Source organism: Calonectris borealis, chromosome 2, assembly GCF_964195595.1.
Source record: "Calonectris borealis chromosome 2, bCalBor7.hap1.2, whole genome shotgun sequence".
In the NCBI taxonomy this organism is placed as follows: Eukaryota; Metazoa; Chordata; class Aves; order Procellariiformes; family Procellariidae; genus Calonectris; species Calonectris borealis.
This window is the reverse complement of record NC_134313.1, coordinates 96071895-96098389: the sequence shown is the minus strand read 5'-3', so window position 1 is coordinate 96098389 and position 26495 is coordinate 96071895. Positions and strand designations below refer to the sequence as shown.

Genomic DNA, 26495 nt, shown 5'->3' with positions numbered 1-26495 from the left:
GTATCCAGTTTCATGTGATTGTCCATCCACTCTCTCTCTCCTCATTTCTGAGCCCCTATTTTCTTCCTTCCTTCCTGTGTTTTCAACCAATTGTCTTTAGTCGAGAATGGGAATTCAAGTCCTGTTTACTCTCCAGATGCTTGCTGGTTGACTTTCTTTACCCAAGTCTTGATCAGTAAAACTGGCTTGGATCAAAGATTTTGCAAATGAAGTTTGTGGTTTGTCAGATTAAACTCTTATTGCTTATAACAGCCATTTTGAAAGTTTCCTCTGCTTCAGCCCTGCAAGGCGCTGATCACTCTCAGTTGGATCCCAGGAAGTACAGAGATCTCTGACCTGAAACTATTTAGGCATTTAGGTTATGTTTGACTGAGCACAGGAACTATCCCATTGATTTAAATGGGACTACTCGCAAGTTTAAAGCTCAGCATGTGCTTCAGTACTTTGCCTGACTGGGGCCAGAGGGCTTGGGCTCCTAGAGCTTCAATACCAGCATTGGCTACAAACGATATGAGATATAACATCCTGATGAGAGAAGACTTTATGATCAAGTGATTTCTAATCCAATCGTGCAGCTTAGTGCAGCATCTCTGCAATGAAGAAGATATTTTTGCCTTCTTTCCATGGCTATCCAAAACTAAAAAAAGGAGTTTCACAAGGTTCTGCAGAGTATACAGACAAACCTGAGATGATATGCAGCACTGTAAAGGTTTTACTGACGTTCATTTAAAATGATCTACGTAAGTCACTCATAAGAAATTCAACCTTCCCAAAGTCATGCCAGTAAAATCTTCATGCTATAACATCATCTATTCTCTGTTGTACCTCCACATGCATATACACACATTATATATCTCCAATTACAGTAAAACTAATTAGACAATAAATCACAGTTGAGGCTGTACCTCATTTGTTCAGACATCCAAGTTAAATTTACATACTAATGGTTGCATATTTGCCTTTAATAGATGCACTATTAGAAAGTAAACATAATAAATGAATAACCATTTAAGCATGGAGTTACCTAATCTTGATGAAAAATATCTGAAAATGTAGCAGCCAGTGAATCTATTTACTTTTTTATTGGAAAATAAAGCTAATCACAGACTTAGAAGATAAATATAAATTATATGGAGTAGCATACTAATGATGGATCAGACAGACCCACCCTGTGCAATGAATGTAATAAGATCAAACTGCTTGAAATGGCTGGCTTATACATTCGATGCTCTCCTTCTCAAGCATGGAATAAAGGACATAGACTAAGATGGTTTAATTTGCAAAAGTTTCCCCTTGGACCTGCCAGTGCATTTTATTTTCAGCATCTTCTAAAGCTTCAGGACAAGCCATATGTCTCCCAGCAACAATCGGGTATGTGCACAGGAAAGATGCACAGGGATGATGACTGTCTCAGAAAACTGAAAAGTGCACAGTAAGGTAAAAAAGTTGTACTGTGTAACTGTGTGAACAAGAGGGCTCATATACGTAGCAAATAGTGCAAACTGGGCTACTGGATAAATCCTTTGTCATTAGAATAGAGGCTTAATTCCCATGGCACACTAAGCAAAGGCAAATGTGAGTGAGTGAGGCCCAACCTTTGCTATCTTGCACAGGAGAAAGATGAGCCCACTTTGATTTTCTTTCCTGTATAATGAATCACTTCTTTCCACACAACTACATCTTTCCAAAGATAAACTTTTTCTCATCTCTGCTAACCTTGACTGTTCTCTTTTCAAAGCAGGGTTCAATTTGTGTAATGAAAGGCTCTCCTAGGTTAGGGCCACATACACCATTCTGGCTACAGCTCTGCGGGAGGTGAGCAGTGTCAATTCAAGCTGCTTGTCCACCTCCCTTACTCTACTGCCAAAGGTTACTAGCCTTTCAAGTCTCCCAGCAGAGCTGCTCTAGCAGCTTTGTCTACCCTGGCACCATCAGAATGACCTTGGTTAGAAAGTCTGTTACTTAGAGTATTGAAGCTAACAGGTTATTATGAAGGAACTGAGTTTGGAAAGACTGCATGTGCCAGAAGATACAAGGAAGGAGCAGCCCCTGGACATGATGGAAGAGGGTGGTAAAAAGTAGGTGGTGCTAAACTTATTGTAGCTATTGCACAATATTACAGATATTGCAGAAATGAGGAAAAGAAGAAGAAAGCAAATCACATAATCTCACAGTGGGAGTCTGCAATTTAGCTAGGAATCTGATCCAGATTCCCTCTGTACCAGTGCTTCCCTTAGAACAACATAAACATGCTTCTGCTCGACCTCAGTCCAGGCCACAAGGCTCATCTGCAATTGAAATAAATAATATTTAAAACAACAACAGCCACAGCTGCCAGCAGCATCAAATGAAAGTGACTTTGCAAGGAGAGAATGCATCAGCAGTCAATTGACATGACGTGCCGCTTGCTCGCTGCAGCAGCGAAATGATGGAGGTTCCAGAAACCGTCCTGCCACCAGAGCCCATTCGTCTTAATCAGTACCTCTGGGCACACCGCACTTCATTTGAACTGTGAGTGCCTTCCTTCCCTAAATGTCATTTCATTTTTGTACCTTTTCTTAAGAGTTGTCAGCCCATGGACACATCTGGTTTTTTGTAAGAATGCTGGCTCAGCATGAACCGGAAAGCGATTACATGCAACTATGCTCAGAGCCCTGATGAACACAGATGTAACACACCGTATTAGATCGGATCCAAGCCATTTGTTTTACTACATTACACCTTGCAGGTGCTTAGTCTTCCCTGCCCTGTCCGTCCTCAGCCTTCCATTTCACAGCCTGAGCAGAAGCCCTACACAAGTGATTGAAAGCAAGTTACCAGCCTCTGATCCCCCACAGTGCTGTGACTTGTGTCGAATTATAGCTAGAGCGACTTGGTAATCCAAATCAATGCAATAATCTGATCTGTGGGGAGCAGCACTCTAACACTGCTGTGCTGAGTGGCCACAATGGTACAAGCACTGTCAGCTTTTCCCAGCAGCTTTTTGACCTACTGAAGCCTGCACGCGTATATTGAGCAACTGATGACACAGGGAAAAGTCTGACATATTCGGGCTGTTAAAAGGCACAAAACATATACTTTAAGTCCCAAGAAAATGCTCCAATTAAATTCCATTTTTGAACAAGAGTATCTTTAGCCCAGCTATTATTAAAGGTTACTGCTATGTAGTGTGGACTTCATGTATTTGAAGAACATTTTAATGAACAGAAAGAAAAATATTTATGTTGGTGGATAATATTCAGATTATAAGAAAGGACGGAGGGAGTATCCAAAGGTTGAGAGGTCTATCTCAGTTAAGCACATAAAGGATGGACATTTACCCAGGCCTTCTGAGGCTACAGGATTCAATTTGTGTAATGAAAGGCTCTCAAAACACCTGGTCTATCTTGGTTCCGTTCAATCAGGCTGAAAAGTACTGCATGAAGAAAATCTGACACTTTTTTAACATCCATTGACATTTTCTTACAACATCAACACTGGAAGACAGGCTAAAAGTTTTCTTTCAAATATGATATGAATAAACCACGTGATTCATTAATTATGATTCTTTAGAAAGTAGACAGGTGCAGAAGGTCTGCTAACTTGGTTTTACAACATACCTGAAAAATAACACAGAACAGAAAGAAAGAAAAACTGGCTTATTAAATCCCATCACCTGGGATCTTATGGTAGCACCAAAGATTGTTTCACAGTATTCTCATTCAAAGGATCATTAACCCTTTAAAAAGCAATGCCAGTATGTACTAGAAGTATGTACACTATTGAGCTCCAAAAAGCTCCATGTAAGACACCAGATGAAAGCTGGATACAGACTTCCTTTTAAACAAAAAACCAAGCTTGCTTCTAGTCTCTTATATTCAGAGACAGAGTTGAAAAATATAGACTAAGAGTTAGGGAGAATTATTCTACCAGAACTGAAGATGGGACATCCAAGTGGGGTGTGTGTATGTATGTGTTAAAAGGGAAAGGTGGTGGTGGTGGGAAAACCCAAGGGAAAAAAGTCCCTAAGAAGTGCTTGATACCAGAGCAAAAATCTGTTTCTAAAACAGTGGCCATATCCTTTCTTTAGAAGAGAGAAAGAAAGGACTGAAAATAATCCATCTTTCTACCTCTGCTGCCCCTGTCCCGTACCTCTCATTCTCCCAATCTGTATAATTTTCATTGGCCTATTTGTTGGGATACGACAAATGCCAACACATTAACTATCTGAAGCTGAGCGTGAAAATGATACGCAACTTAGAGAAGCCAGACACCCAGCCCTCTCTTTGGCTCACCTTCAACATCAGACCATATCATTCTGACAATCTGGGCCTTTCCCCAAAAAAACCAATCTACTGCTAATATCAATTTGAGGCTTGGATCCACAATTTTAAAGCAAGCAAGAAATCTCATCTTAGTTCCATCAGAGATCACATTGCAATCTATAACAAGCCACAACCCGTGCTCCCCGGGAGCAATGCCAATCAGAAAGATATGGGCTGAGAAGAAGGAGACTTGAGAAAAGAACGACGAACACTCTGTAGGAGGTCAGGGAAACCTACAGGCAGACCCACCTTCAGGAACAGTGGCAAAAACCTGTCTTCTTTCTGTAAGCGATCACTATAATCTGAATACCCCAATGCCAGTATCACAAAAAAAAATCCCAAACAAAAACATAAACCAAACCAAACAAACAAAAAACAACCAAAAAAACCCAACCCACCCCCCAAACCTATCCAAACACCATTTTGACTTTTTGACTCTACCAGAGATGTGCCAGAATTGCCATGAATTAAAAAATGGATGCTGCTACTGATATAAGTGTTACTCAGAAAAGAGATATTCATTGGGTATCAGCAGCAAGTCACAACGTTATCTGGCTGAAAAAAATGTTATCATCACAAGCTGGATTTTATTGCAGTCTATCAGAGAATCATGATAGTTGAAAAGCTGTTGCTTTAAAACCTAATCTGTTAATGGCACAGAATTTTAATTATGTGATATTCTCTAGGGCACACACACTTCTCACTGACAGAAAATTATTATCTCATACATATATTATTTTACCTGGAATTTTATTTTTTGCCAAATGTGAGGCACAATAAACTGCTTCAAGAAACGTTCATCTTCACTCCAGAAGAGTCGGATATCAGGGATATCGTACAGGATCATGGCCAGCCTCTCCAAACCCAAGCCAAACGCCCAGCCAATTTTATCCTGCGCACCAGCTGCAATAACAAACAAACAAGATGAAAATTCAAGAGCTTAAGTTCACAACATGAAAAATTGCTGATAAAATGTTCACCTATTTACCAAGATTAAAAAAAAAAAAAGGTGAAGTGAGAAGACAGAAAAGCCTACCAGTAACTGCCAGATGAAAGATCTAAAGGCTACAGGACAGATCCTACTTCCATCAAAAACTGCAGCAAGATTGGGCATATCACTGAGTCCAGAAACCAAAAATGGTAATAAAATAAAGCTACACCCTCAGCAATTTGTGTCCAAAGTTTCAGACAGACTTTGAGAAATGCTGCGTAACGCTATACACCGCTTCCCTTTACTATCCTTAGAGCTGAGCACTTCACATCTGACTCAGTTGTGTTTTATAAGACATGTAGACATGAATTTCCTGTTTAGAATATTTCACTTGGGCTGACAGACCAGGCCAAGCCTATGCAGCATTAACATCATTACCAACACTTGAGAGGATCAAAATTGCCTCTTTTGAAGTGTCTAGAAGAAACAGAGCAATGGGATGCGAGGCGCTGTTGCATTAGCATCACACCTCCAACCCGGGAACTCCTGGGCTGCTGCCCCTAGGACAAGCCACTGCTCCCACATACACAAGTCTCTTTTATGCAGCACTAAATATAAAAAGACAAGAATATTTAATACAGTAGAGCTGTACAGATATTAAGGATGCAACATTTCTGTCAGGAAAGTAAATATTCATACCTTCCTTCATTTACAGGGCAGGAGCAGTGAGTCACTGAACAGGGATTTTTTCAACACCAGGAACCAACTCCTTGTTTAGCCATCGTCCTACTGATTTTGAAATAAGCTGAGAGCCTAGCAGCTCTGGCTTTTTAGGCCAGAGCTTTTTAAAACTTAGACAACTGCCTAAATAAACGCATTTATGCTGAAAGGATGCGTGCATGTGTGACAGACTTGACTCTTCACCATCAGCACTGGCAGCGTGCTCCTAAGTCATATAGTATCACCGTACATCTCACAGCTACCCAGCTAGACCAAGGCCATAGCTGCCTCCCCCAGTATTAATTTAAACTCTAATTTTTTGGCAACTTTGAACTCGGCAGCTTCCCCACCATCATGCAGGAGGCTGGAGGCAGAAGTCTTCTTTCTGACCCCTGTCTCTGCTATCAGAAAGGAGACAGCTCCCGTTATTTGGGTGCTGATGACTTCCTGAGGTATGCTGTCACGTTCAATGCTGAGACGAAACAGTCCAGAATCCTGTTTAAATAGAGGCAGGCATAACAAGCTTGGGAAGAGAGACACAATCATCACTTTGATTCTTTTAATTAATTTGAACCTGCCTATTTACCTGGAATACTAAGTCCCCAGCAGAACCCATCCGTGCCTCATCTGCTATCTCAGCAGTATTGCACTCCACAGGAATTTGGTCCACTTTATAACTGCATTCCCCAGAGGAGTATGGATATTTTGCCTTGTCCCTTCTCGTGTTTATCAACTGAATTGTGGAAGTTCTAAGAAATAGAGGACTAGGTGTGAACTCAAAAGGTACCTCATGGCAGAGCTGCTCAAACTAGTATGCTTAGACCGACCAATAGACTTTGAGCTAACCTGACCTTGGAAACCTACAATCCATGCTACATCACATGAAGAACTGTGTCACAAATCACATGATCTGCTGCTGTTGATTGAGTTATTTTTAGAGTAAGGATAGTGACTACACATGTATTGAAATTTGTGTTTGGGAAAGATTTTGAGCTTCGACTTTAAGTGTTTCTTTTCCAAGCTGAAAGTGTTACTTCTCTCCATACTCTAGTATATAAAAGTAATTGTATTTTTATGGCTATGAAGAAGGGAATATAATTCATTGCAATGGTGTTGCTTCCCCAAACTTCCAGCTTGTTTTTCTTAGATCATCAACCATCAACTCCTGCCTCAGCAGCAAAACTCCTAGTCATTTCAAAAGTGCCAGACGTTCATATACAGATGGACATTTCTGTAGAGTGATTAACACAATCCACCTCCAGAGATAAAAGTCAAGCACCTGGAGCAATATCCATGAGGGTTCTGAATGGCCACTGCTTAAACTCAACAGAGGCATCAAACTTGAAATCTAAAGATGCCAGGTTAAGCATCAGTGTTAATTAATTCACTGATGCTCATTTAAGAATACATGATAGGGGATGATGATCCTCCTTCCCCACATTACTGATGATTCCTGGTAGATCGGACAGGAAAAAAAAAAGGTTATGACAGAAGATGAGCAGAATGGGTGTATATTCTGATAGGCAGAGCTTTACATTTAAGATTTGTTCTTTTTTATTATTTTGATATAAGAATGATTTTTGTTGTGACTAATTGATTTGCTATGCATTTTAATTCTGCAATGAATGCCTTGATTTTATATCAGCAATGTCTTTTTTTTTTTTTTTAAGGACTGGGACAGATCACACTTTTTTGCACTGCGTAGCAGACAAAAAATTATTCACCCAGCTATCTGCCTAGCAACTCAGAGCACTGTCATCTGAGCTAGGAGTAAACATGTAGTCGCAGAACTGGTCTTTTGGATGGTCCTTGTAAATTATCAGCCTTCATTCCACAAACTGCTCAAGTGTCCGCAGTCAAAGCGTATCAGAAAAGAGAAGAGAAGAGAAGAGAGAAAAGAGAAGAGAGAAAAGAGAAAAGAGAAAAGAGAAGAGAGAAAAGAGAAGAGAGAAAAGAAAAAGGAAAAGAAAAAGGAAAAGAAAAAGGAAAAGAAAAAGGAAAAGAAAAAGGAAAAGAAAAATGCAGATTACTAGAATTCTTCCTCAAACCAGCACTGGCAAATCTCCACTGCAAATCTCCACATCTTCATTTATTTTGTTTCTGATATCTTCTCCAACTTCCTTTCTGTAAAGCTCCAAGTCAATGCAACATTTAAAGATATGATTGACTTAAAGTATCTGAAGAATTACCTCGGGGAACTCAACAAGACTAAAGCACACTCCTAAACTTATTTCTGACTGGAAATGACCAGATGGCTTAAAAGTTAAATGTGCAGCTAACCACTTTATTGAGTGAGAGCAATCCAAAGCTTTTCACAGCACATATATATGTTTAAATACACTGAATTTTGGCAAGTAATAGGCAAAGAAATCAAGTGAATGTGAGTCAACATGACAGAAAGAATGAACACAGAATAGCTTTAAACGTGGCAAAAAACAGGTTGAGGTTCTGACGAGGAGACCTAGCCAAAGCAGCAGATTCCAGGGACCTGGTGGGGCAATCATAGCATCACTGCTTGAAATAACACAGCCCAATGGATAAAGCTTTCCTGACACACGAGCTTTCCCCACCTGGGCCTTCAAGGTTTGTACACTGCCAGGCTCCTGCTGCCTCACGTGAAAAACCTGACTACCCACCAGGAGAAAATTGCTGGAAGCTTTGCATGTCAGGTAGCCAAAGATGGAAAAGGAAAGGATAAAACTGTTTGACTGGCTTCCCACACTGGGGGCTGAGACAGTCCAATCTGACTCCAGGAGAAGGTTGCATCATCCAGCTGTGTCTTACAGGGGAGCTCAAGAGTCCTTATCTTCCTTGAGAAGTCATATGTATCTGTCCTGCTCTTAAGCTTCCAGCCCAGATGAATCAGTTTACACTTAAATGTAGACCAGTCAAGCCATTCTCCAAAAAACGTTGTAGAATGAACGCTAAATTTGATCAGCCAGGATGGAAAGCTTCATAATTACTCACTGAGGCATACATAATGACCTGCCAGAACTCATGGATTCCCACTGAATCCTCAGAAATACCCACAGTCAGAAACATTTATCTTATCAAGGAGTGTGAGGCAAGACATTTTGCACTGTACAAGATTTTAAAGACATATTTTGCAACATTGTGTTAGGAACAGGTTGACAAAACTTTTTTGTTACACACTTCAGTCACACTTATTTTTATATCTATGCTGGCTTTCATTTAACGATTTTCACTACTCCTGTAAAACTGCCAATAAAGAAATCTTTCTTTCAATAGAGCCTAAATTGGGTCTTCAAAGTGTTATACTCAGCAGTTACTGAGAAGTGAAGGAAATTAAATTTTGATCTTGGATTGAGGCAAAGTGAGGAGTACACAACAGCCTGCTTACAAGGTGTTCTTCACAAAATGCCCAAAAATGAATATACGCAAAGTGTGTGTAGCTGAAAGCTAGGATGAGCTCCAGAAGCAAAGACCTGAATTTGATCAGGTTTGGCTTTCAGTCCGAACCATGGCTGTTAATGGAGTAAATTCAGGAACTACAATGGTGCGAAAAGGGGCGAACAGATTCTCAAGGATACACGGACTACACATCATGTTTTATAAAACAAATCAGTGCTTTAAACTGTGTAGAAAGTAAGTTATAGACATAATGAATGTGTGACTTGACACAAAACATCAGAAATTCCTGAAACAAAGACCTATGCCCACATTTCAGCTCTATGTGATTAATGGACAGCTTATGAACAAGGCTTTGAAAAACAGCTTCTGCAAAAGAAATATTTACTTATCGCTAGAGACTAGGAGTGCATATTCTACATGAGGGCCACAGCAATGAGGTAAATCATGTTTACCTGTGTTAAAAATAAGCCATTTTAAATTATTTCCTACTTCAGATAAAACTCCCTTATGTTGGGAGTCAAAGGTTTTACATGGGAAAAAATAATACTAAGGTGTCAGTTTAATACAGAAGAGCTTCTGAAGTGCAAGGTCAGGTGGCTGGGATGTTAAGCAACTGAGGCCAAAAAGCTTACTGAAGTTTCCTTCTGAACTGCTCTCTTCAGCGAAAGCAAAAATCAAAACTGTCATATTATTCTCTGTTAAATTGATGTATTCAGACTCCCGTGTGCAATTCAGTTTAAATTACCTCCTAAAATAAGGACTTGGCTTTCAGACTATGCATGCTAAGTAAGCCACTCCTCAAGAACTCAAGAAAAGAAGTAAACATTCAATTATGCCTATTCTGTGGAAAAAGAACTTATCTTTCTAAACCTCATACGTGGAATAATTTTCTAACAATAATAGTCACTTTGAGACCACAGCTTTGTCTCCTGGGTCAGACTGATCTGTTTGCTCCACTTGAAAACTAAGCAAAAGAACTTTAAAGGCTTTGATTGAGTTTTTAATATGTATGTTTATTTTTGTTCCATAATCAAAATAGCTGGGTACATACTAAAGGAACAGCTTATTTAAAAAATCTCTACCCAGGGAAGCCATCCACCAGATTCAACTTTCTTCTAATATGTAATTAACATACATTCTACCATTTTACCAATATTTCACCAGGCCAAATAGCTGGGAAGAAAACGTTTCTGATAGGGAGAAATGGATGACCAGAGCAGAAAAGGACAGGAAAACTAGATTAGCAAGAAGAGGAAAGAGCTAACCAAAGCAACAACAAGGAGGAACTTTCCCTATTTTTTCCCACCTCGGACTGATACTTTTAGTTTCCAATGCTTTTATCTTTCTGCTTCTGAAGTTATGAATTCCTCAGTCCTCCTCCTTGCTCCTTTCCATCTTCCTATCTTTGCCCGAGCCCACTTCTCCCATTCCCACAAGCCCTCCTAAGCATTCACAACAAAATCAATGACAAAACCACCATTAAATAGAATCTTACTTAAAACTTCATGTATTTTTTCGAAGTTCATAACCATACACCGCAATAACATTCAACCTTTCAAATTATATAAGATAAAGTATCCACTTAACTCCCAAGAGCAATACGAGATATTAGTCATTAACTACAAACACTTTTATGGTATACGGTCTTTCTTTTTCTCTGTACTTCAGTCTACATATCTGAACAAATGGCTTGCTTAGTTTTTGAGGTTTTTTTCCTTCACCCCCGCATATCTCAAGACTGGACATTCTCCATGGAGGACAGTGCAATTTGCCGTCCTAATTTCTGTCACAGAGCAAAAAATGAATTGCCTCCTTGGGTCTATTTCCCCTGGCTCTCCCTGCAGGCTCCAGTACTGCTCTTTTTGTTCTGTGTATGTGAAACCAAATTCCGATTCCTTTCATAATGTTTTGTTCATTCAGGCAAAGTTGCATTTTGAGATTTTGGGTCTTTTAATGACTTTTAATACTGTTAAATCTCCCTAGATGTTGGGGCCACGTAGATTCAGAAAAATAAAAGCTATAAAGAAATACATGAGAGGCTGCCACTTGGCAGAAAGACCAAGTGTACAGTACCGTTCAAAAATTCAATTATGAATCTCATTTTTTCAGGGGTATAAGTACAGCTCGACAAATTCCCTCCATATATATTAATTGCCCCCAGATGCAACTTTCTTGGCAAAATTTCACCAATACCAAAGTTGACTGTTTAGTGTCTTACGAAGTGGTCTTTTCTTCAAGAACAACAGGCAGAGCAAGGAACAAGAACACAAAGACCATCACAATGTGATACAATCTTCAAGAGATTAAGACCTCCTCAAAAGATACAGAGTCAGTAGTTTATGTATCATAGCACAGGATGCTATTAGCATCTGTGTGATATTCCTGTTCAAAAATCAGAACAGCCAGAACGCCTGTATATATTAAAAGGTTAAAAACTGTGTTCAGCTGATAGCAGCACAGTCTCGTGGTTACTCTGAAAGCCTGAAACTGCATAGTAAATTCAACTTTTACAGGCAGGGACTGACACTGCATTTTGTGTTTCTACAGCACCTACCATAAAGAAGCCTTGGGCTCATGACTGGGGTTCCTTGGCTTTAAAATATATAAAAATAATAGACAGATAAGGTTTATGATTTAACAACTACGCTCTTCTGCCACAAACTCATTCTTTGGAAGAAACTCATTAAAAGCCTCATGATCACGTAGACATCACTTGCCTTATAACTGGGGTTGGGATAATAGTCCTTCCTTTCCTAGAATGATTTAGGTAAGACACATAATAAATGTAAACCATTAAATTTCAAAATCTTTCTGTCAACAGTAGTTCAGCATTCTGATGGTAAAGCTATAAAAAGATTCCTGACTGAAGTGCAACATACATACTCCAACACAATGACCTCAACATAATCCCACTACAGTGCTTCACAGCAGTTTTGACAAGGTTCCAGGTACACACAATTAATTTATTTCAAAAAATCACAACATGAAAGGTCCAGGTGTACCTAAAAGTATTGTCACAAAGCACAGGCTGGAAAAGTCTTTGTTCAGAAGCACTACTCCCACTTTTCCTTTCTTCTTACTAGAGAACTACTCCACCAGTCCTGTACTACAAGAGTTTGAAGGGCGTTTCTCATTTTTGCTCACAAAGGGCTCTTCAAAGCATGACTGGCTTCCCAAGCCATGTCTGCTTATTGATCTCCCATCCAAAAAAATTAAACAATTGCATGTTCCTGGGCAAAATAATTTCTGTCAATAAGTCTCATGCTATTTAAAGACGTGGATATGTTTTAAATATATATTACTACAGGAAGTAAGTACTATACGAGATCAGACACTACCAAGCGAGGTTTGCAGACAGTGTCACGAAAGGACCCTCTTGCATTTCTCCCGACATTGTTCCTGAGTATAGTGTTTCCAGTTGGTGTTCGTCAACCTGGCCACCTGCAGATATCTTTATCTGCACCTATAATATACCTGTGGATGCTCAACTCGTCTCCTGGTACATTTTGGACACAAGGCATGCATAAAAGGGAAAGTATACAGCTGCAGCATTGATGGACACCTCAGAAAACTCAATTCTGTGCTCACAAAAAGCCATGACCTGTTCTTCTGCCTGGGCCTAAAATCTCCATTTCCTCTCTCATGCCCATGTTCCCAGGAACACCAAGGTGGAGCAAAACCTGAACTTACAAATGAGTTTCTTTAGCTTGTAGTGCACTGCTTGACTTCTATGCAGCTAGGGCCCTTTGAACTGCATCACTTGGAAAAGGACTTGAGTTGTGCCTAACCCTGTGCCTGCTCAGTGACACAGTGGAACGACACTGTCGCGCCCAGCGCTCTTCTGGGGCTGGAACTGAAGGGTTTCACTCAAGGCAAAAGAGTTCTCCCTCCTACTCAGTTCATCTTTTGAAGTTGTGCCTGATTATTAACAACCTGATGGCTATTAATGTATTCTCTTTGCATTTTGGGAGGTTTCCAAGCGGAAGCTGAGATATCTGCAAGAAGACCCTGAGCAGAAGCCTAATTCTGGGGGACGCCGTTGTCTACTTCACCACTACACATTGCTAGGTGTCTGGTCTAAGCCAGTCCCTTCAGCTCTACTGTAAATGGGGAGAGAGAATCACGAGTAACGGCTCACTCTGTCATAAGACAGACAAAACACTTAACTTTTAGACAGGTAAATCAGATTAGATGAATTTGACCCCATGTGCCCATTTCAGCTTCAATTTTTATCATGAAATAAGCATTCTTGTATAATTACAAGGAAAAGAACAAAAATCTTTCATCTCAGAGTAATCACTGCACATTAATTTCTCTTTTGGATTTCTTTCTCAGATTTCTTTTAATTAGTTTCATCATTTCTAGTAACCTCTTTCATGATTTAGGAACTCATATGACACAAATACAATGGAAATTATGTTTTGAGTACTCTGCTGTCCTTATCTCCCTCTTCCTGCACTGCACAAAGTGCCTATAGCCACTTTTTTAAAATTTATAATTTATTTCATTTATTTCAAGTCATCTTACTCACCAGTAATACTACAGGATCACAGCCAGACCTCCATGCTCTTCTTGCTTACGAGTAGAACATTTAGTTAGAGACTATTTTTAAATTTAACCCACCACCTCTATATGAAGCAGATGACAATAAAATATTGAACAGGAAGTAATTGTTCCTTAAAGTTCAAATTAACTCTTCTTCCTCTACTTTCTAATTTGTATGAAATTCCTGAGTTCCGGCAGCAGCATGTTTACTTCTGAAAAATAATGATTTCTTAAAGTGATTGACACAATACAGTATTAGCAGCTTCTACATTATTGCAATTGAAAGAAATATAACATTGTGAAGTCCCATATAAACTATACAAGAAAAGCTTAGGAAAAGATACAAGGAGAGGTTTTTCTTGAAGCCCTTCAAATAATTTGTGGAAGCACCTCAGCTGTACATTTTGCAGAGGCTTCTTGCCCACTCTTGCCACGCAGCTGACAAGGCACGTAAAAGATGATAGAAACTGATGCAGAAGCAATAAAATATACAAGTGAAACAGATGATGCTCTGCAATTCTTTCTAGCAAAATGGCATAACTACAACAACCCTACTGTAAATGAAATCAATAGAGAAGGAAAAGAATCCTACAAGAACTTGCTTTTCCCTCGGGGACTAATATCTTGGCAAGATATCACTGCTATTTTATACCTTCAAAATTAAGTTTGTATGTAGTCTTTCAACGTACACTTTTAAATCCCCCTTTTATGCTATCTATCTCTAATGACGTTTCCTAGCAAAGTCTATCAATAGCAAAACATCCCATTTTACATGCAAGGCTGTTTTCCCAGGTATGGTGGGCATACAGGGAAGTATATGCTTTGCTAAAATGAAAACCAAAATATTACCTTGTTAGACAACAGCAATGTGTCCCCAACAGTGAACTGGTAAAGCTTGTTTTTCTTTGGAAAGCTTGAAGAGATTCTTCTTAACAATGTACCTTGTCATCAGCAAAAGGTCTGTGTCAGCACAATTCCAGCAGCAAGAAGTTGGTTCTGCTGGTATGAAGTACACCTACAGCACACCTACACTGGCCGACCTTTCCCATACTGGGCTGGGGAGCGACGCTCACACACAAGATGTGTGTTACAGTAGATTATGTGGTACACTAAGTTATTGATACACTGATGATGTCCAGCTAGTGCTGTACACATGTGCTTATGTAAACACGTTAGCATCCCACAGACAACCTCTCGATGTATTACTGGAGTTACAGCTGGCAAGTAGAGTTATACCACTAACAGCCAGAAACGAAGGGAATGCTCGCTGCAAAAGAATGGGCTGCAGGATAACCCCGTAACTACCCTCTCCCTAGGCATATGTATTTTATAGAACAGTTTACTCTCTTACACCAACAGCACAAAAGAGAACAGCTTTATTTACCTTTGAAGGAGGAGGGAATTTCCTCAGAAAAGACATTCAAAGAAGGCAAAGACTGCCACATAAAGCACTCCAACTTCCACAGCGGCTTGAAAAAAATCATGATTCTCCCACTATGTTCATATAAACTCTCAATTATATCTAATATTTTGTATGTGTAATAATTATAGAGGTATATACACACAGAATTACTCTACAAAGCGTGTAATTATATTACGCTGATGACTCATAAGAATGTGATGATATACAACAGAATATCTCAATTTTTCAGTTTTCAATTTAAAACAACCAGGAAATGGCCCACAAAAGTGAGCCTCAATACAACACTTGGTGTTTCAATGAAACATTCAGATATTCTGAAATGCTAGAATTAAGGTTGCCCGCGGAACACTAAGATGCTCTCATCTTAGAAATACATTACGATGCTGTCTTCAATGAGACAAACAAGTACTAATCTTTCCACAAGACTGTACTGTTCAGCACAGGGAAGAGGCAATGGTTAATGGTCCCTGCTTGCGTTCCTTGCATTGCTGCACATGTGCCCCAAGTGCCTTACAACTGAGCAATATTCAAGCAGAGCTCTGAAGACACATTCTTTCTTTTATGAGCTTCCCAATGAAGCATTCAATTCCACAATTTTTAAATACTTGAAAAATATTAAGGCCTTTTTTTTCTTCTTCCACACGTCTCAGTGAGTTAAGGAAGTATTGCTGTCTCCTGTACTGCAAGCTGGGAACTTGGGCACAGAGACTTTAAGATCAAAAGCATCTATTAATTTTGCTCCCAATCTGAGATACTTGGGACCTGATGTTTCTGAGCACCAAGCATTACACAGTGTTTAATATGTTAAAAGTACAGCTCCCTATTACTACAGCTGCAGCTGTGAGCACTCAACACTTCGGCAAATCAGACCCCAGGGTCTCAAGTCAAGCACTGAGACAACAAAAGCACAGAGTTAGCAGCCACATGCAAAAAGTTTGAGGTAGGAGAGATGTTCCTACACTCAACTAGGAACTTTTTTGTTCAGGAAGGAAAAGAAGGCAGAGCAGTATTCAAGCACACAGACTGTCCTTTCCTGCTGTCATTAAAGGCACCCATTTCATGCTTTCCAACTACCACCTTAGTGAGCCAGAGGCTTGCAAGAGCAGCATCCTCCACCCAGCAGTCCCAATTCATCCACAGAGGAATGATCATCCTGGAAACTGAATCAGATAGCGGTCCTTCACAGGAGAAGAAATAAACTTAGCAATGTCTTTTGCTTCCTAAACTGCACCCCAACGCCCACCCTGCTCCCCCCAGGACTCCGGCTTTCCATCCAAGAAGGTTTCTCTCTCTCTCTTGCGGGTACGCAGCGTGGAGCTTTCGAGGGAGAGAGCATCCTGTGTCCTGGAAAGGTGCTGATGGATGCCTCCAGCCCTGGACTGAACTGCAGAGAGCCTGACTCAGCCCATGCCCAGCTCAGGGTGAATGCTGGACGAGTTCAGCTGACAGCATGTCATGGTACCACTGAGCCCGCACTATCTGCGAGTTTCCAGAAGAAGCCAGAGCTAAACAAACTCCTGTGGACAAATGTGTCTGAACCCTTCACCCAAGTAGTGCTCTATGTTACTGACAAGCACAGCCTCTGAGAGAGAGAGTACTATTTACTGAACACAGGTACATACCTCTTGTATGCCTTTTTTTCCCCCTCCCAAAACAACGTCCTCCTTCAATGAGCACTCAAAACTGGAAATAGGATGGGCTAAAGATGTAATTGGACTTGACTAGAAGTTGACTGAAAACTACAGCAGTATACAATCTGAAGCCCACTGAAGACAACAGAGGAAAAAACCCCACAGAGACTTCAGTAAGGTACAGAAAAGTTCCATCCCCACCGAACACCACCTTGTTCCGTGCACAGGGCAGTGCCACGGGAGACAGACCACTGTCTTGGTGGGGAAAGAGGGACGTGCCCAAGGGTATAATCGGGGGGGGGCGGGTGTGAGTAGCACAGCATCTCAGTGGGAAAGATCCGAGCTTCACTCAGTGAGTTTTGTATCTTCCTCACAGACTATATGAATGGAAATATTCTGATACACATACAACATAAATGAAAGGTTACTGCTTTGATTACATGGTATTTTAATTCGCTGTTAAAATATTTCAATGAATTACAGAGAAGACTATTCATCTGCTTTTCTTTCTGGAGGAATGAATATATTAAGAAAAATCATTTCTCTTGCTCAGTTGAAAAACTGCAATTTAAACCCCCTTATTAAAGAGATTCCTTTCTCAAAAAAAGTCACTAGTTCTCTAACTAACGTTCCTTTTTCACAGTTGGTAATTAATCTGTTGTTATGCACCGAACTTAATTTTGGAAAGGTAATGCCACCGACACTTGAAGAAATGAATGATAAAAGAAATGTTAGACTCCCTAATTCTACAATTCCTATGCAATGACAATTAATGAAATACTATTTTCCACTGGGAATTTTTTTAAGCGCTAGATAAAGGGGCTGCTGTGCTTTTAAAATTTACTCTCATGATCAAATTGTGTCTCTTATAGCTATCAGAAATATAATTAAAAGAAGACTCTTCCTAGAAAATAAACCTACAGATAGTTTTTAATTACATCTTGTTTTCTTTACAGTTTGAAAGTTGACAGCAACTGCTATAAAAACTCATAACTGTGTCTGGTAGTTTTTGCCCTGTGCTCATTTAGAGAAGTCCATGTTGAGTAACAGTCCCACTAGTCAATACAGGAGAATCTGAAATATATTAACATTTAGTTTTACAGGACAGATACTAATTGGGTTGTTATTTTGTCACGGTGTAAATTTCCAGTGACCTTTCCAAAAAAGAAATAACAAGTCAATAGAAACTGTTTCTTCTTAACTTTCTCCACACCCTTTTTAATTTTTTTTTTAAACAGCCATCTGAAGTTTCTTAATCCCTTTTCAGCTACATACAGTTTCTTTTTTAATTTTTTTTTTTTAAAGATAGAAAGGATAAGTAAAGCGGTTTTGTTCTTTTTTTACTTTGCATTTTACTTTAATGGAGGTTTTCTACGTTGTTACCTCAACTAATATATTCCATATTTACAGCAAATAACATCAGGTTTTCCAGCACAAAGTATCCTAAGAACTCATTCCCCTGCTCACCCTCTCCCTCTCCCAGGAAATGGAAAAAGAAAACACAACAAAAGGAAAACAAAAAGAGGGGCCAGCTTTCAGCAGTTGATGCACACATAATCAGTTTATGTACATATACCCATTGAACTTACTGAATAACAGTATTTGTAAATATGAGTTATATCAGCATAGCTGTGGATAAAGATTGAATCAGCCCAAATACTATTATACTTGCTCTGCACTTGTCGTGGTTTAACCTGGCAGGCAGCCAAATACCATGCAGCCGCTCGCTCACTCTCCCCCCCACAGTGGGACGGGGAGAGAATCAGAAGGGTAAGAGTGAGAAAAACTTGTGGGTTGAGATAAAGACAGTTTAATAGAACAGAAAAGGGAAAATAATAATAATAATAATAATAATAATAATGATGATGATGATGATGATGATGATGATGACGACGACGATAGAATATACAAAAATGAGTGATGCAGAATGCAATTGCTCACCACCCGCGCTGACCGATAACCAAGTAGCGATCGCTACTTCCTGGAACACGCCTACCATTCATATACTGAGCATGACGCCACATGGTATGGAATACCCCATTGGCCAGCTGGGCCAGCTGGGTCGGCTTAGCTCCTCCCCCAGCATCTGTTTTGTTTTGTTTTTTTTTTTTAACCTGAATGTCCTTGACTAGCAGGGTACTTAGCAGCAACTGAAAACATCAGTGCGTTATCAACATTCTTCTCATACTAAATCCAAAACACAGCACCAGGAAGAAATTTAACTCTATCCCAGCCAAAACCAGGACATGCTTGACACCCTTCCCTCCAGTGGTCAACGGGTCTTGCTAATATTAAAAACAATGCAAACCCATGGCCTTTTTAAAAGGTAGTGTGGCCAGCTGTAGGAATACTCTGCCTCTCTCCTGAAAGCAAAAGAAGATTGAACACAAATGCACATAGCATGGGAAGGAAACAGGAGAAATTAAAAGTCTAAGCGCAGTTGCAGAGCCATGACTTCACCGGGATTACAAACACGGTGGGACAGCTTGCTTGACTGGAGTGATGGATGGGTACAGGCTTTTTTGGGAGAGATTTAAAACCTAACTGAACAAAACCTGTTCTGCCTGGACTTGCTTTGATCAGGGGGTTGGACTACAGACCTCTGCAGGTCCCCTCCAATCTACCTGATTCTGTGATTGCAGCTTGTGTGTGTACATGTAATTCTTTGTAGGAAAATCATGTTCAATCTTTACCAAGGAGAAATTTTCAGCTAAGAAAAAGCCCAAAATACAAATCTCAACAGACAACTTCATACAGAAAATGTTGGACTCAATGATCTTAAAGGTCTTTTCCAACCTAAATTATTTTATGATTCTATGAAATATAGCTATTATATAGGATTTCAGTGGTCTTAAAAGGAGCCTAAAAGACTGTATCATAACATTGCCAAAAAAATGGAGGTAAAACATGACAGTGTGATATTCATTCTCAGTAGATTACATTTTAAACTAACACACTCTGAGGTCATTTACATGCGAACTCCCTGTCAATTCTTTCTGCAGTGAATGGTTAAGCGTGTAATTTTGGGTAGATAAACTGCATGCTTTCTACATGGCAACATTTTAAGCAGCATCTTTGGCTTACCCTCCTCATGAAACCATGAGCAGAAGACCTTCTATAAATGTCACTTGTCATTTATGGAGCACTTCATCATTTCAAGGCATGGCGGACAAACTAGTTAATATTTAACACAGCTCTGGGGATTATGGCACCATTTCACAGATGAGAGAGAGGGGCTCCAACATCTCCTTTAAGAAGAAATGCCTGATTTCTGGGTGCCCATCCCTGGATTTCGGGGGATTGTGAGACCTAACAAGGTCCCGCCATACAGGATATGCAAAACGGCTATTAATTTACAATACGTTCAAAGAACTCTTAGTCTTGCAACCCATCATTCAATAGGATCTTTTTTTTTTAAATGAAAACAAAACTCCACACATGCACTCACAAACCCCTTTAAGAATATTGCAGTGGGTCGCTTACAGTTAATGAAATAAAAACATGGTATTTTAGGGGCTCCTACAAGTTACTCAAGATATAAAATGTCCAGTTACACAAGACACTAAATTTTGCTTAGGATTAACTAACATGGTGAACTGCTGAGCTTCACATCCTATAAAACCTATGCAATCCCTGCAAATCATGTTAAATAGTATTTTTTGCCTTCTTTCCTTAGATCTTTACAAGTAATTATTTGGATTTTACTTTAATATTTTGGAAAGCAGAAACCTCTGCCAGGAATACAATATTTCACATCATAATCATGATACAAATCATCATTCACTCAAATCAAATAGATCCTGATGAAAACAAACAAAAAACCGAGGTCCTCTCAGTAGTTCAGCAACCACTGCCTTGACTTTAATACTACAATTTAATTAATGTTCTAGTTCTGAAACTCTCACATCACTGACAGGATAGATTTCTACTAGTAGATTTAGTAGATCTAGTAAATTTCTACTACCAAAAAAAAAAAATCATAAAAGGATATGTCCTAACATATATTAAAAAATCAAATTAGAGATCTTTGGAAGATGCCTTACCAAAAAAGACAAAGCAATGCATGCTTTTGTGGTTGAACTCCCTTGACATTTCTAAAATCTTGTTATTACAGTCTGTAAGAAAAAGAAAAAAAGCCTATAAAAGTACCCAAATACTAATTAGCAATGCCACATTTAAGTATCTGTTTGTAACTTGGAAGCTGGCCATTTCTGTACCGCGCAGTGAGTTTGGATTGAAATTAAATACAAGAAATAATAGGAATTACCAAATCAACATACAGGTACGTAACATCATCTAGACCAAAGGGGATTACATGCTGCAACTCCTCCATTACTGATGAGGGATTGGAAAATTGATAATGCCAAGCAGAAAACTCCCCTACATGGAGACCTCACCATCTGTCTCATCTCAAACCCAAAGGGAATTAAACAATAAAAGATAATAATTTTCCAACAGTGATGTAGCAGCGCAGAGTGGAGGACAAGAACCAGCCACAGCCTACAGACTAAGGTTTATGAAGCATTTTTCTAACGCGGTTCTTTATATTTTCTTGCAAACATCAAGTCTTAGGGAAGTACTACAATTAATCTTGTCTTAGAAATGATGAAATTTGAAGCATACTAGTCATTTCCTCAAAGAAACCAAATCGTTAACTAAGTGAACAACACAGCTCAGAATTATTGATTTCTAGAATTGATGTCTGAATCATGAAAATACATTTCAGCAGAAGTTTCTGTACTCTGCTCCAACTTTGCGAAGCTTTTGAACTTCCAAACGTATTCAATTCTACATGACAATGCTGCGTTAACAGAATCTTAATTATACAGTTTCAAATTACTTCATCTAATCAATTACCTACTCATACTGTTTGTGAGGAATTTGTTATGACAAACTGAAAACAAGTAAGAATCCAGGATGTGTGTTTAAAATTCCATTTCATCAGAAGTCACGGAGACTATAAAAATTCCTTACTCTATACCTGAAGATTAGCCATATATGGAAAAAGCTACACTTAATAAAATATATTACTGTGAGTGTGCAGTATACTGTACATATGGGAAAATAAGCATCATCAAGTTTTGCCTTGTCAGCTAACTGCTAAGCATACCTGGCTAGAAAGAAATATATGCAACATTTGGTTATCACACTTGTCTATTGTAGGTTTTTCCCACATGCTTCTCTGACATAAATATTACTGGTCATGAGACAGAAGAGTGAGATGGACCACTGCTCAGCTGGAGCATTGAGCTTGCTAACTTTCTTTTCATCATCTCTTTTTTGTTAACATACTTTTAAAATATGCATACCTCTAAGAATGAAAACGACAAAATACTATACAATCATTATAGTTGTACAGGCATGACTTAGTATTAAAATATTATAAACTCAACAGAATCACCACAATTTCATTTTCCTTGCCAGTTTCTAGAATGTATTGTGCACCAGTTGCACATAAGAGGTTTTTAGCTTCTGAGCACTGTTTTCATCATGGTTGCCTACTTTCCTGAACAATTTAAAATGTCATCAGCCATTAAAATACAACCAGATTAATCAAGGTTAATTATCGTGTGAAGTTTGCACATATGTTAGCATAAGCTTTCTTTCTACAAAATGTATGTAATTCCCCCAAGTCAGATAAGATAGGATATGCTCTAAGGCATAGTGATGCTTGAATGAATGTAAATCCTTCCTTCTTTTTGTTGCCACAAGAAACAGAAGCTCTTCTGCTGAACTCTAAGATTTCAGCAGCAGATTTCAGTACATATTCATTTTGAGTCCTCAAAAATCAAATGAAATAAATAGGGCTTGCCTACCCAGAAATGTATTCAGCCATTAAAATTAATTTGTATTTTTCATAGGAAAAAACAAAAGCTACAGAAAAGTACAAATCCTCATTTTGGACTTAAAATAAATCCTCTACATATCTATGCAACCAAGAATCAAAATTAATAGGCTTCGAGATTCATGTACAGAAGGTCTACTCTGAAACAGGCTTGTAGTTTATGTGCAGTCAATTGGCCAGAGCTGGAACTTGCACATGAGAGGCAGAACAAAAGATCACCAAGCACAAGAGCACAAGATGGAAAACAGAATGAGAGGTAAAAAGGAAAAAAAACCACCGCAGATTTGCACAGACTGGACTGCATAACATGCTCAGCTGGTGTGAATTAGTATAAAAGCTCCTTCAACATCAGTGAAGCTGTGCCAATTTAGACCAGATGAGATCTAAGCTGTCATTAGCCAAATGGCAAAAGAAAAAAAAATTGGCCCAGTGCTTATTTATTCCACTTTCCATGCATGTGCACACAAAAATATATCATTGGCTTCACCGCTGTTATTCGTAGTTTCCCGCAGCATAAGTAGGAGAATAATCAGAAGTATTGTGTTTCCACAGGTTTGCTCATAAACGTCTATTGACTGCACAACCGCTTGAGCTATCCAATACCATCCTGTAACAACATTTCAGATCAGGTTAAATTCACCTTATTTCAGATTTCACAGAAAAACCCAGAAAGTCAGGCCAGACAAAGCAGGAGGATTCCTGCCAAGCTGTAGTTTTTATTAGAAGCCATATGATTGCCTTTGGAAAATTTCACCCTTAAAGAAGTAAAAAAAATTCAAGGATTGTAAGCACATAGAGCAAACCAAGACGAGCAGAAACAGGCCAATGGCAACCCCTTCCCCAACACAGGGAGATGGAAGAAAGTTTGGACCAGCATCTGTACTTTGTCACTCTCCAACTTCTCAACAGACAGAGGGCCCAACCATTACACAGTTCTGCACAGCTGATATTAACCTGATCACAGCACAGAGAGGAAGCTGAATTCAGTAAAATTGCTAGTCACATTGTCCATTCCTTGTTTTAGCTTTAGTTAGTTTTTATAATATGTTTAGACAATCCTTTCAGATGAACAAAATAGCCCTTTCCTCTCCCTGTTGTGCTGCCAGAGAAACTGCAAGAATGCGGTGCACAAAGGCTAAAGGTACACAGGCCACTTCTTGAACCAGCTAATTCAGCTGCCAATTCTGGTCTAGTCGGGTCAATAGGAAGCTCCAGAAAGAACAATTTATCCCACTTCTTTTTTGCTGAGGTAAACCAGCCACCTTTGCTACAGCTAGTCTGTCTGTGACAAACATATCTTGAGGATTTACTCATCTGCCAAGATTGCAGAATGCACCTGCCTCTTCCAGTGACCCAAAAACTGGTGTGCCACTCCCCAATCTTCAAGGATTCTTGAGGTCCTACCGCTAATCTCAAGATAAACTCATCACTATGTCAGCTTTATTACACCAGCTTAAATTGGCAAATCTGCCAGCTATTATCACAGAATCACAATTGCGTCCTGCTCCTCGCAAATTTTTGACCTCAAAATTCACATAGTCACACAGACATGCTATGATAGAAAAACTGCGAAGTCTGCCTCTATCGATCTTTCCTCGCTTTGAATCCACATAGTTCAAATAAGAAAGGAAGGTGAATTTGCACAACTGCACTTCAAGCAATGCACACAAATAATTATGAAGATGCACTGTTCTCTGCCCTTAAACTGCTCTGTATTCTATGACCGTGAAGACTGCCAGAAAAACCCAAAGGCTACTAGAGTAAAATCTGGACAAAAAACTTCCAAGAGACTACGTGCAAACATTTCTCACTCCTCACAGCTACCACTGAAAAGAGAAGGTACAAACTCTGTGTTTCATATGCTTTGTAAAGTTACTCTTGTCCATATGTGCCAAAAAGGACCACAGTAGCAGGAGATGATTAGAGGAAAAAGAATATTATGTTGCAGGAAGAGCGCTGATGATACTAAGTTTGATACTGTTTGATTGAGCCAAGAAACATACACCTGGGTCCTCAATATCACTAGGGAGCTCTTCTATGTATTTGCCACGGTTGATACATTTGCTTTAACACTTCTACAAATGTGACCTAAAAGATTAATAAAAAGTAAGGCAAGTGAAAATGATCAATAAAGATTTAAAAGTATCCCAAAAGCTTACAGTGGTCTCTTAAGGTAGCATAAGCATGGTGAAATAAAAGCGCAAGGCTATCACTCAGGTTGTTAAATGGTGCCTGTCAAAAAAAAAAACAGGTCTGATTATTTCAACAATAGCAGCCAAATCCATCTGGTGCTCAGTGACCATTCAGAAAGCACTTACAAGCTTCAAAGGACTGAGTTACTATGGCACATCCTCAAGATATATACACGAAATCATTACTAATCAATTTTTATTTCATAAGAAGTTTTCTTTGGCCTTCTACCTTAAAGCTCGACTGAGTGACAACAATGGTTTGTTGAATTCAGAGCAAAATGGTGCTAGGGGGGTACTTCTGAAGCCAATGGTAAACACTCTGCACCCAGAGCCATCCTAGTTCTAATTTTGTGAGATTTGATTTTACTGTTCAATAAAGTGTCTTCCAACAGCTGTGCTTTGGGGGAGCACAGACACAACAAAAAGCAGCTGCACATCGCAGCAGCTCTGGTTTCATATGCCTGGTGGTTTCAAAATGCAGCAAATGTTTACTTTTGGGCATCAGCTCAGCTACAGTCCTGCAATTAGAAGTGCACAACGACTGGGCATCACTGAAACTGATGATGCTCTAAGAAGGGTAACTGCAGAGACCTTGCAGGAGTAGGATTTAATTATCACACATAATAGCAGAACTGATCACAGTGGAACATACAAATATCAAAGCACTGAAGGAAAGATTTCTGTGGAGAACCTCTTTGCAACACACAAAATCAGAAAACGGTTGCGGTGGGAAGGGACCTCTTGAGATCATCTAGCCCAATTCCAATCCCCCTGGCTCAAGCAGGGCCAGCTAGAGCTGATTGCCCAGGACTGGGTCCAACCGGGTTTTGAGTATCTCAACTGATGGAGTGACACAGGTCAATAATCTCCAGCTGAATTGACCTGGACACCTTGTCTTCCATTTTTTTTCTTTTTCCTTTTCCTTCCTCCTTTTTTTGTTTTTTAAGTAACAGTGAATAAGCCAAAAAAGTAAAAACCTTGAAAAAGACTGCATTTTATACGCTCGTTGAAAACCGTAAGCCTCACAGAGCAATTCCTGCCTTCTGAAAACGAGTTGGGAAAACATATCCACACAAGCCACTACTCTGGATCATAACAACCACAATGGACAAGCAATTTGAAAATAATGAATGGCAATGTAAAAAGCAAGAAAGTTGACTTCCACGAGTAAGGCACAAACACTGTTGGAGAAAGCCTCAAATCCCTTCCAAGGATCTTCAGCTGCTTGGGATTCCAGATGGACAAGACAAAGTGATTAGTGGATGGATCCATGGATCCTGTCTGACATCTTAAGACTTTAATCTTTAAGAAAATATCCTTTAAGCAATAAAAAGGCCTGTAACATCTTCATTATTTAGGAACTCTGAAAAACATTCCAATAGCAGGGCAATACAAAAATTTTCATCTTTAAGAAAGACCCCAATACCAGCGAAAAGCAAAGTATTACTCTACATGACTCCCAGCTGCTCTTCGGTATCAGCACAAAAGAGGAGAAGAGAATATTTTTAATCTATCCTTCCTGGCAGAAAATG

General features: G+C 39.3%; 1 protein-coding gene across 6 annotated transcripts in view; it reads right to left on the bottom strand.

Moving 5' to 3' along the window:
• FARS2 (phenylalanyl-tRNA synthetase 2, mitochondrial) overlaps window positions 1–26495 on the bottom strand; it is a 248678-nt gene that overhangs the window by 98138 nt on the left and 124045 nt on the right. For all 6 annotated transcript variants that reach the window (XM_075142618.1, XM_075142619.1, XM_075142621.1 and 3 more), the window contains one exon: window positions 5047–5207. In XM_075142618.1, coding sequence (XP_074998719.1) covers window positions 5047–5207 — 161 coding nt within the window. The remainder of the gene's footprint in view (window positions 1–5046; window positions 5208–26495) is intronic.